Genomic DNA, 12620 nt, shown 5'->3' with positions numbered 1-12620 from the left:
GTCAAGGGAACACGTCGAGCGCATCTTGTGTTTCCAGCAGCTAACATGGAATCAGGCGACAGAAGAGGCGCTGAGCAAATACTGGTTGGGACCGCGGCAGGAAAAGAGAAAACTGCCCCAGCTTCGAGCTTCGGCCCTATGACCTCCCACCAGCAGGTGGCAAGATAGACTCCCCGGGCGCCTGGAAAGGACGGAACTGGGCGGAGCGTTTTGAGGCTCCGGCGCGCGCAGCCTCCGACCCTCTTTTCTCGCGTACCGGAAAGAGGCGGTCCTCTTTTCGTGCCTAGCGCAGCCATGGTAAGGTGGCTTCCTCGCGAGCTCTTGGGCCCATCAGCTTCCATCCTCCCGGGGCCTGGGCTACGTGGGGCTCCAGGGTTCCCGCAGAGGGTGGCCGGATGGAGGGGAAGGGGCTGCAGCCAGCGGGTTGGCCCAGGCGAGCTCGAGGGCGAGGGCGAACGTCGGCCCCGGAGGAAGTGGGGGGGGGGGGGAGTCGGTGCCACTGGCGGGAAGGCCTCGGTCTCTGGAACGGCCAACGCCCGATCACGGATCCGACGGCCTCGGGAAGAACGGCTTTCTCAGGCCGGAGCCGCGGGTGGACGAGACGGGCAGAGATGATGGGCCCGGGACAGGGCGGGTGGGCACCAGGAGGAGAAGCGTTTTCTTCGTCCTTGGTTTTTTTGGCATGGCTTGACTTGGCGTAGTGTGGCCGGGTAAGCATCTGTACACAGCGTTGAGAAGCTTCCTCATTCTAAAGTGAAAGCGGCTCTCTGCTTTTGGCCTTAGAGTACGAGGGAGCAGCTGTTGGCACGTGGTTCTGCAGAGGGCAGGTTAATCTCGCATCAGACACAGACCAGGCGGTTATGATGGAAAAACTTTTCTGTTTGATTAGCAAGTAGAAGCACAGATTGGGTTCTTGTCCATTTCTGTTGCTGGCTGGCTCTGTGCCACAAGGTCCAACCCCTGACCATTTCGCCAGAAAGGTTTCTTAGAAGAAACAGCCTCAAGCAGCAGACACTTCTAAGCAGTAACATGAAAATACATAGAACAGTTCTTAAAGATAGTAATTAGTGTTCTCTATACAGTGAGAGGGGTGGGTGCAGTTTATGGAGCCTATAGTATTTGCTAGATAACTATGCATTTACTTCTCTGCCTTCTGGCACAGCCCTACGCTTAACACTGTCCACATTTTTCTGAAGGGGGAAACTTAGACTCCATTCTTCCAAGAAGTTATAGCTGTTCTTGAAAAAACCTGTAACCATTTTAACAGCATTGAAATCTAAAACCCTGAAATTCTCCTTCAGGCTCGTGGTCCCAAGAAACATCTGAAGCGGGTAGCAGCTCCAAAGCATTGGATGCTGGATAAGCTGACCGGTGTGTTTGTAAGTATCTTAAGGGAGACTTTCTTTTGTCCAGTGTTATGGAGATATAGTTGACGTGTCCAGAGGACCTATTTTATACTCCTTTATGTACCAGGCATTCCTGATTACTATATCCAGGAATTATTTGGGGACAGGACTACGGGAAGAGTATTCTTGTCTCCCCGTTTTTGAAGACCTTGTGCTAACTTAATTGCACCCTGCCTGACTCCTTAATAACTCTGCCGCCTCTGTTCCACGTAATGACATAGTACACTCACATGGACTCCTAATTCAAATGTTCTTAATGGGCCTGGTCCTGTAAAGAGGAAACATGCAATAAAGGTTTAAGTTCTGGAATAGTTTTACAAGTTTGGGACACCTCTCGTTTGCCCACACTGGGCGGGCGGGGGGGGGCGGTGATGGATAGTCTGGTGTCTAGTTGATGGTCTCAGGACATAGGCAGTGAGTTTGAGTGAATCCCAACAATAGTTGAAGATCATTTTTTTTGATCATTTTACAGGCCCCTCGTCCATCTACTGGTCCCCATAAGTTGAGAGAGTGTCTCCCTCTCATCATTTTCCTAAGGAACAGACTTAAGTATGCCCTAACAGGAGATGAAGTAAAGAAGATCTGTATGCAGCGTTTTATTAAGATTGATGGCAAGGTCCGAACCGATATAACCTACCCTGCTGGTTTTATGGGTAAGTGATTGAGTGGTGGGCACTTGGTGGTGGCTTCTTTTGCTTGATCTTCCTCTCCAAAGTGGCAGTTGTATTTAATATTGGTGGGCTTTTATCAGTCACAGAAATAAAGCATGCCCTTCCCCTTCAGTTTTTACTAACATAGTGTGGGGCTGCAGAGAATCAGGAATCCTTTCTCAAAACCAAATTTTAGTTAACCTTAAATTTTATATGTCCTAAAGACAGGGTTTTAAAAGATTAGCTAGCCATCATCATTAACCTTGGGAGTTCTTGTTAGTATTTGAAATGGGAAGCATATGGGGAGTTTTTTCTTAGTGTTGTGGTTGTTACTCAGCATGGGGTAGTAGGGCTGTATAGTAACCTTAAACTGTTCCAATATCAGATGTCATCAGCATTGACAAGACTGGGGAGAATTTCCGCCTGATCTATGACACCAAGGGTCGCTTTGCTGTTCATCGGATCACACCTGAGGAGGCCAAGGTGAGTGTTCTAAGCAGGCTGGGTCTTCAGTACGAAGTTAGAGCCTGAATTTAAGTATATGGTCTGGTCCATTGCAGTGAGGTAGGTGGATTAAGATTGCTTGCGGTCATATACCTGAAAACAGCCAGTTAACAGGTTGGTGGGGTTCTATTGTATGTGCAATTTTATGTCATGTTAGTAAAAGTCTTACTAATAGCTGTATCACAGTTCATTGCTGGGTACCTACTGATCCCCGTTTGAAGTTAACATTTTTAACAGATTGTCTTTTTTTGTGGCAGAAATAAATTCCAGTTTAACTTTGGCTTTAGAGGCAAGGAAAGGGATTTCTAGGAACATTTATTAGTGCTTGAAGTATGGGTCCTTTAAGTATAAGGGACCAGAAAACCAATACTAGTCCAACCTGATTGGCCCTGTGTTATGTCTCCATTTGGTGGGTCTAGCTTTACCCTGCAGAGCGGAAAGGTGTTAATGGAGGAGACTGATAATCCTTGGGGCATTTGTTTGAGATCCAAAAAAAGATTACAGACATTGATTATTTAATCCAGTTTGTTGTAGTGGTTTTATGCAAAGTTTTAAGGCTCCTTAAATTATTGGCTATAAATGAAGGTTAATTCAATTGGGTGATTCAGCCCCTAATTTGCTTAGCTGCCTTGTTATCAGCAGGCTGGAGGGCATGTCCAGTGGCATCAAGGTGATTTGATTTACTTTGAGGAGGCCCTGGAGTGAAAATTCAACGTTGAAACCCTTCATGTGAAATATTTGTTGATTAGGTGAACTGGTAATACAATTGCAGTTTGTGAGACAAAACAATTGTGTTTTGGAAGGAGGCATTAAGAGGCACTTGTTAGGGAGCTGATGAGGGTGAGTTGCAAGAATTCAGGGGGCCTGTGAGGCTTAAGCAGCCTGGGGAAAGGAGGGTGATCAGTCCACTCAGTAGGGAGTCACCCTTGTTGTGGGGCCTTCAGTGCCTTGGACTGTAACCTGGAGTGATACAAGGAAAACATAACAGGAAAACTGCCCTAGAGAGGGACAGTAAGGAAAATTTATGGTGGGTACGAAGTCAAGATCACCATTCTGCAGTTTGGCAAATGGCCATTCCTATGTAAGTCTGTTGCCTTCAGCTGTCAATTGCCGTTTGAAGTTACTGTTTCATGTGGCGCATGTGAACTAGGAAGTTAGAAGTTACTGTTTCATATGTTACTGTTTAATACATTCGCAGAACAAGGTTACTGTTTCATACCTTCTGGGCAAAATAGAGGTTACTGTTTCATGTTCTGGGTTGGGTTAGCAACCATGAGTTTACTGTTTCATAGGTTCTAGAGCTTGGCGCATGTGAACTAAACTAAATGTGGCTAACTCCTGTGTGTTTCCAGTATAAGTTGTGCAAAGTGAGAAAGATCTTTGTGGGAACAAAAGGAATCCCTCATCTGGTGACCCATGATGCTCGCACCATTCGCTATCCTGATCCCCTCATCAAGGTGAATGACACCATTCAGATTGATTTGGAGACTGGAAAGATTACTGATTTCATCAAGTTTGATACTGGTAAGCAGCTTCTGTTATCTGGGCATTCTCTTTAAGCCCAGGTATAAGCACTGTTCTTTGCTTTTCTCTCCCTATAATGGAAGCTTAATAAAGCATTATGACTTGCACCGGGCCTGGGTACAGGGTTTTGTTTTGAACCCTCTTAGGTGATTCTGATAAGCAACCAAGGAGAAAAGTCTTTTGATGTAGTAAGGGATTGGGAAGGGGGCAACTCAAAAGTTTTAAGAAATGTGCGGGGGATGTGTAAAAAACCTTAACTGGAGAACTTTTCCAACACCCAGGTATATAGTATGTTTACTTCCAGAGGCCCAAATGCTCAGAATATTCTGGATGGCTGAGAGGGAGTCTGTTGTAAGGCACATTCTCAGATCTGTAAAGGTCTCAAAAAAGCTCCCCTATCTATGGAAATGGCTTTGAGGGCTAGGCAGGAAGATGACTGAATAGCAGCCAGCCTAATTATGATACAGCCCTTAGTAATGCTGTCATCGTCCTCAAAGTCTGTAACTCGCAGAGCATTGGGCTTTGGAGGAACAGTAGCAAGACATGGTGAGGACCTGGCGAGGTGGTTTTGTTGGGGCAAATCTTGGGAGAGCCCTGATAGTCCCTGCTTGGGTAACCTATCCATAGAATAGAAGTAAATTCAAATGGGAAAAAGGACTGATTTTGTTTAGGCCTATCTCTTGTCATCCATCACATTAGGTTATGACTTTGCATGGTGCCTGGCTCTAAGCAGATTGTTTCTTCCACCTAGGTAATCTGTGTATGGTGACCGGAGGTGCTAATCTGGGAAGAATTGGTGTGATCACCAACAGAGAGAGACACCCTGGTTCTTTTGATGTGGTTCATGTGAAAGATGCCAATGGCAACAGCTTTGCCACCCGGCTTTCCAACATTTTTGTTATTGGCAAGGTAAGTTTGGGTCTCCCTTCCCTAGTCCAGGAAAACTAGTAAATGCAGGTACTGCTGGGACTGTAGCGCCTGGCTCCTGGCTGGCTCTACTGATCCTGGTGTAAATCCTCTTCTGGGATGGGGATTGCACCAAGCAGGGCTGGGGCAAGCCTATGCTTTTTCAGTGTCACAAAATCATCAGGGGACCTTGATCACCTTGGTTGAAAACTGGCCAGTAAGGGAATGAATATGCCTTATACTTACGTTCTTCAGTTTGTGCCTGTGGAGTTTTTTGGGGGGAAACAAGCAGTCGGCCTTGGTCACTACTTCAGTACTTCTAAGTCCTTAATTACGAAGGATATTACAGTTTACATCTACATGTATGAGCAGTGAGTTTAATAAAGTGGCCTCTGCAGCCCAAGCACTGGGTGTTTCTGATAAACCAGCATCTAAAAAGTGTCTGACTGTTGTTAAATGCTCTCAGGTTTCTGTTTTCTTTAAATGAGATGACAAAGGTAGTGGATGCCAAGCTGCTGATGGAGTTAGTGTGCGGTGGTTTCTGATTCTCCTTGTTTTCCCCTCCAGGGCAATAAACCATGGATTTCTCTTCCCCGTGGAAAGGGCATCCGCCTCACCATTGCTGAAGAGAGAGACAAGAGACTGGCAGCTAAACAGAGCAGTGGGTAAAATGGTCCCTAGGTGATGTGATTGGAAGTCTTTACACATAATTAAAGATTGATACAACATGATAAATTGTCTCTTTGGTGTATGTTGTGGTTTGGTTGTGGAGTTTCGTTTTAATTTACAGCTTCCCTATTTTACTTATAAAAAGCAGATTGACTCAGTCAGCCTTAGGCATTCTGTGATGTAGATCTTCATGTGTCTTTCCTTAGGCTGGGCTAGGGTGGTGGGAGGGAGAACATACCAGACTTGACAAAGAAGGAACAGTAGCTAGCCCAGGAGTGGAGAGAGCCAGGGGGGACGACCCCCACACACCGAGTGTTGGCCAGGAACTCATCTGTCCTATTGACTCTCCCCTTAAAAAGGGGGGGTGGGCTAAATGGGTAAGGGGCTTAAAGAATCTGCTCCTGATATCATTGTTGCACCATATGCTAACTTGGATGTAAATTATAAAAAATAAGTTACAGAAGAAAACATGAGGCAGATGAGTAGCGGTTAAGCGGCTGACTTCAGCTCGGGTCATGATCTCATGCTCTTTGAGTTCGAGCCCCACATCTGTGGGCTCTGTGCTGACAGCCTGGAGCCTGCTTTGGATTCTGTGTCTCCCTCTCTGCTCCTCCCCCGCTCACACTCTGTCTGTCTCAAAAATAAAGATGTTTTAAAAAAATTAAAAAATCTCTACCTCCTATTGCTGGGCTTCTCAATTGTAATACTACTAAACCAGGTAACTTGTAGGTGGCTGTCCTGTGTATTGTGGGATGTTGAACAGAATCCCTGGTGTCTGACCACAGCGTGTTGGAGCCTGCCTCCCCCTTCTACCCGGTTGCGATTACAAAATGACTCCAGATATAGACAGTCCCTCTTACGGAGCAAAATTGCCTTGTGTTAAGAACCACCAACTACCCTACAGACAACTGCTGAATCTATCACTTTTAACCTCATGTCACATCATTCAAGCTTACCAAATCCCACTGTGACAGGTTTGGGGGAAAAAACAATTTGGACATTATCTGAAACCTCATGAGCCTGTGTACGATCACTGCATGTTTTACTGGGCATGTGTAATGGCCCTCCCTGGTGCCCAGGTCTGTGGTCTGACAGAGAAGGAGGCTCACTGAAGATCTGTGGCTTGCAGTGCCTCCACCCCTGGCTGGGTCCTGGGCTTGGAGTCAGGAGCTGCAGAAAACTGATCTTGGTGAACTAAGCAAGGTCTGAATCAGCTAAAGGAGGGATGCCCCAGGAATCTACCATGCCAATTTGGCCCCACAGAGCTTGCCTACCGTTCACGTTGCAGACACCAAAGCCACTGACTGGGGCTTGAGAGCAGTCCAACATGGGGCAAGATACCTGCTTAAGCAGGAGAAGGAATTTCTGCAAGAATGGAGTCCAAGCAAATCAAGTCGTCCAGATAGGCAGTTCTGATGAGCCAGGCCGAGCCAGGCCAGAAGTAATCTTTTTTTTTTTTTTTTTTAATGTCTATTTGAGAGAGGGAGAGAGAGAGACCAAGCGAGCATGCACAAGTAGGGGAGGTGTGGAGAGAGGGGGGCAGAGGATCCAAAGCAGGCTCCATGCTGACAGCACAGAGCCCTATGTGGAGCTCAAACCCCACGAACCATGAGATCATGACCTGAGCCCAAGCCGATGCTTAACCGACAGCCACTCAGGTGCCCCAGGCCAGAAGTAATCTTAAGGTGCCCCTTGAGAAACAGGCCGGTGAGACAGTGAAAGGCCAGAGAGCAGGAGTCCCTGAATACTGGTGGATTTTCTTGCTGCCACCCTGCTTGCTGCACCCATGGTTGTTCTTTGTAGGTTTGCTGTAAGCCTCAGCTCAGCAGATGATGGAAATTATTTGGATTTTAGCTAAGGAACCAAGGCAAATGTAGGGAATGAGAGGCCTCCCAGTTGGTTCTTTCCACACGTGCAGTGGTTTCCCAGATGCTAATTGGGCAGCCATCTTGCACACTGGGGAATTAGTGTATTTGGCTGCAGTCTCCTCACACTACCAGAATTTTTTTTAACACTGTTTTTTAATGCTCCTCCACATAAGTTTATTTAAGTTTTTAATTCCAGTTAGTTAACATACAGAGTTTATTAATTTCAGGTGTACAATATAATGATTCAGCAATGTCATACAGCACATGGTGCTCATGTCATACAGCACATAAGTGCAGTCCTTAACTCCCAACACCTATTGAACCCAGCCCCCCACCCACCTCCCCTCTGGTAACTCTCAGTTTGTTCTCTATAGTTAAGAGTCTGTTTCTTGGTTTGTCTCTCTTAGTTTTTCCCTTTGCTCATTTGTTTTGTTTCTTAAATTCCACATATAAGTGAAATCATGGTACTTGTCTTTCTCTTATTTTGCTTAGTATTATACTCTGTGGCTCCATCCGTGTCATTGCAAATGGCAAGATTTCAGTCTTTTTATGACCAGTTGATATTCCCTTTTATATATATGCCACATCTTTACCCATTCATCAATTGGTAGACACTTGGGCTGTTTCCATATCTTGGCCATTGTAAATAATCCTGTTGTAAACATTGGAATGCATGTATCCCTTTGAATCAGTGTTTTTGTATCCTTTGGGTAAATACTTAGTAGTGCAATTGCTGGATCATAGGGCAGTCCTATTTTATTTAATTTTTCTTGTATGTTTATTTATTTTTGAAGGAGAGACAGAAACAGAACGTGAGCAGGGGAGGAGCAGAAAGGGAGACACAGAATCCAAAGTGAGCTCCAGGTTCCGAGCTGTCAGCACAGAGCCCGACACGGGGCTCAAACCCACAAACTGAGATCATGACCTGAGCCGAAGTCGGACGCTTAACCAACTGAGCCACCCAACCACCCCATTGGCAGTTCTATTTTTAACTTCTTGAGGAACCTCCACACTGTTTTCCACAGTGGCTGCACCAGTTTGCATTCCCACCAACAGCGCACGAGTGTTCCTTTTTCTCCATATCCTCGCCAACACCTGCTGTTTCTCGTGTTGTTGATTTTAGACTTTCTGACAGGTGTGAGGTGATAGCTCATTGCAGTTTTTGATTTACATTTCCCTGACAGTAAGCAAGGATGAGAATCTTTTCAGGTGTCTGTTGGCCATCTGGAAAGATATGTCACTTGTAAATATCTTCCATTCCATAGGTTGCCTTTTAGTTTTGCTGGTTGTTTCCTTCACTGTGCAGAAGTGAATATTTTAAATGTGTTTTCTTTTTTTATTTGTTAAACTATCACAGGAATTTTTTTTCTTAGCAACTAGCCCTAATGTGGGGAATATTTCCATCCTAACAACCAAGTCATATGAGTGTACTTAGCCAAAGCAGCCTGTAGCCTCAGAATGAGCTATAGTTTTCCAAATAAAATGGCTTGTGTCTTCTTAGGGTTTTTGAAGCTTTCCAGTTTGATTCATAAAGTCTTATAGCTGGAGGGAACCTTAGAGATCATCTCAGCCAGGGAGGCAGACAAATGGTATAGAGATGAAACTGACTGAAGCAAGCTGAACTTTATTAGGTTTGGTTTACTTCCCTGTGCCTTCAGTGGGCTGGGCCTCATGCTCCAGTCAGAGAGCAGCACAGCACAGTTTTGAGAACAAGAAGAGTACAAACAGCTAGGATTTATGTAGGAATTTATAGTTTACAAGAGCCTTCTTGATTTTTTAAATTTATTTACTTATTTTGAGAGAGAGAGAGAGCGGGCAAGGGACAGAGAGAGAGAGAATCCCAAGCAGGCTCCTTGATATCACTGCAGAGCCCAACACGGGGCTCAATCTCACAAACCATGAGATCGTGACTTGAGCCAAAATCAAGAGTCAGATGTTTAACCGACTGAGCTATCCAGGCATCCCTAGCCATCTTGATTTGTTAATATCCAAATCCTGTGTTCTTGCTGCTAAACCAGATGTTACAGAAAGAATGATATCCTCCATACTGCCCCCTGACCCACACCAATCAGTTCTATACACAGTCTTCCCTATCTCAGGTCATGGCAAACTGTCTTACCAGTTACACAAGCCAGACACTTTGGACATGTCCTTAATTCATCTCCTTTTCTGACACTCCACATGTAATTTTATGAGAAAACCCAGTTGCTTCTACCTTCAAAATATATCCAGATTGCATATATGGTGATATTTAGAAAGTATTGTTAATTTCTTGTGAGATAATTGTGAAGTTTTTCAGAGGTACACACTGAAGTGTTTGCAGAAGAAATGACAAGCAACCTGGAATTTGCTTTAAAATAATCTAGTGAACGAGGAAGATCAACAAAACAAGATTGACTATATGCTAATAATGTTGAAGCTGGGTGATGGTTACATGGAGTTCATTACACTAGTTGCTCTACTTATGTGTATGTTTGACATTTTTCATAATAAATGTATAAAGGAACAAATAAATAGTATGGTATCTGCCCTCTCCCCCCCACCTCAAATAATATTAGACCATTTCTTTCTTTCTGTTTTTTGATTTTTTTTTTTGAGAGAGAAAGAGGGTGCAAGTGAGTGAGTGGTAGAGAGAGGGACAGAATCCAACGAGGGGCAGAGAGAGAGAGACAGCGATAGAGAGAAGTGGGACTCATCTGAAGCAGGGCTCATGCTTGTGAACCTTAAGATCATGACCTGAGCTGAAGTCTCATATGCTTAACCAACTGAGCCACCCAGGTACCCCAATGCTGGACCATTTCTTATCACCTGCATTGCTACCACCCTGGTCTGAGGCACCAACAACTCTTCTGTACATTACAGATTATAGCATTAGCCCCTGACTGGTCTCTCACTTCCATCTATCCCCCCTACAGTCTCAACCCAGCAGCCAGAGGGATTCTGTTTAAAGTGTGTAAGTCAGGAGGCACCTGGCTGTCTTACTGGAGCACTAGACTCTGGGTCTTGGGGTTGTGAGTTTGAGTCCCACATTGGGTGTGGAAATTACTTAAAAATAAAATCTTTAGGGGCACCTGGATAGCTCAGTCAGTTAAGCGTCTGACTCTTGGTTTTGGCTCTGGTCATGATCTCATGGTTCGTGAGTTTGAGCCCCGCATCAGGCTCTGCACTGGCAGCATGGAGCCTGGAGCCTGCTTGGGATTCTCTGTCTCTCTTTCTCTCTGTCCCTCCCCAGCTCCTGCTCACTCTCTCTCTCAAAATAAACATTAAAAAATAAAATCTTCAAATAGTAATAATAATTGGGGTGCCTGGGTGGCTCAGTTGGTTAAGCGTCCAACTTCAGCTCAGGTTGTGATCTCATGGTTCATGAGTTCGAGCCCCATGTTGGGCTGTGTGCTGACAGCTCCAAGCCTGGGGCCTGCTTTGGATTCTGTGTCTCCCTTTTTCTCTGTTTCTTTCTCTCTCTCTCTCAAAAATAAATAAAGATTAAAAATAAATAAATAAATAAATAAATTTAAATAGTAATAATAATTAAAAAAAATAATAAAGTGTGTGAGTCAAGTCAGGTCACTCCTCCGAATGGCTCCCATCTCACTCAGACTAAAAGCCACAGTTACGAGGCCCTATGAAGCACCCACAATCTGGCCTCTCACCTCACCTCCTACTACTCTCCTGCTGGCTCAATCTGTTCTACCCACACTGGCCCCTTGCTGTTTCTAGAACATGAAAGTTAATTCTCCTCTCTTAGCATCTCTCATTGACTTCATTTTTTTTTTTTGGTTACTTATTTTTGAGAGAGACAGTGAGCACAAGCCGGGTAGGGGCAGAGAGAGGGAGACACAGAATCTGAAGCAGGCTCCAGACTCTGAGCTGTCAGCACAGAGCCTGACGCAGGGCTCGAACTCATGAATGGTGACATCATGACCTGAGATGAAGTCGGACTCTTAACTGACTGAGCCACCTAGGTATCCCTCACTGACTCCATTTTTATGTATGTGGTTTATATTATGAACATTTTCGAATATACAGAAAAGCCAAAAGAGTAGTACAATGATCGTCCATATAGATACCAGCTAGATTGAATAATTAACATTTTGTCATATTTGCTTTATTTCTATATGTAGGCATACACACAGACACACACATTACTCTGAACCCTTTGAAGGTAAGTTGCAGACATCATGACCTCAGGTTCCTAGTGCCAAGAGATGGCAGGGGCTAGCTCTCAGGGGGCTCCACCAAAGCAGTTAATTTCCATGTTGCCTTGGGTATAAACTAGATACTAAAGAGAGATGCTGTCTTTTCAGATAGAACTTTCCCACGCCAAATCAAGAGAATCCACTTATCTGCCTAGATTGTTGGGCTCAGAAAAGTCCCCAAACCCAAATATCTAAAGTTCAAAGAGAATGAAAATTAAAAGGTTTGATGTGCTCAGGCTGGAGTTTTTGGGTCGATTTTTTCTCTACCATTTTGGCTTTTGAAAATGTCATACTCTTTAAACAATAAATAATAACAAAGAATGTTCCCAAGAGGCAACAGACATCATTTAGTAATAACAGTAATAATAACAACAGAAAGAAGAAATTTTCCAAGAGCTAACAGCTTTTCAGTTTATCCCTGGGGCTTTCCTAGGGATATACTCATGTATTTTTCTTAGCTTTTCTAGCAATGGTGAACACGTGTAATCAGTGGTGTGTTGGTAACTGTTTAATAACCAACTCTCTAAAAAATGTGTACCTACAGGCACCTGGATGTCTCAGTTAAGCGTCTGACTCTTGATCTTGACTAGGGTCTTGATCTCAGGGTTGTGGGTTCAGGCCCTGTGTTGGGTTCCACGCTGGGTGTGGAGCCTACTTTAAAAAAAAGTGTACCTATACATGTACATAGGTTTATTATGTTTTACTGATATAAAGGATGTATAACACAATTTACAAATAATGAAATAGGAAATAATCTTTATTGTGATTTCCATATATTGCTATAGCCAGTTGGATCTCACAGGATGCTGTCATTGACTTTTGCCAAATTCTCATATCCATAGCAATCTGTGGTTATGGGGGTGCCTGGCTGGCTCAGTCATGACAAAGAGTGTGTGA

The 12620-nt window shown here is 44.4% G+C and overlaps 1 protein-coding gene across 1 annotated transcript; it reads left to right on the top strand.

The window, feature by feature from the left end:
- Positions 1-224: 224 nt before the first annotated feature.
- RPS4X (ribosomal protein S4 X-linked) lies at positions 225-5721 on the top strand. Its single transcript, XM_047843787.1, has 7 exons — positions 225-297; positions 1302-1379; positions 1879-2059; positions 2442-2539; positions 3913-4084; positions 4836-4993; positions 5558-5721. The coding sequence occupies exons 1-7, from the start codon at positions 295-297 to the stop codon at positions 5657-5659; spliced, it is 792 nt and encodes a 263-aa protein (XP_047699743.1). The 5' UTR covers positions 225-294; the 3' UTR covers positions 5660-5721.
- Positions 5722-12620: the final 6899 nt, after the last annotated feature.

This window comes from Prionailurus viverrinus, chromosome X (assembly GCF_022837055.1).
Source record: "Prionailurus viverrinus isolate Anna chromosome X, UM_Priviv_1.0, whole genome shotgun sequence".
NCBI classification, from domain to species: Eukaryota; Metazoa; Chordata; class Mammalia; order Carnivora; family Felidae; genus Prionailurus; species Prionailurus viverrinus.
This window is presented reverse-complemented; position numbering and strand designations above follow the sequence as displayed.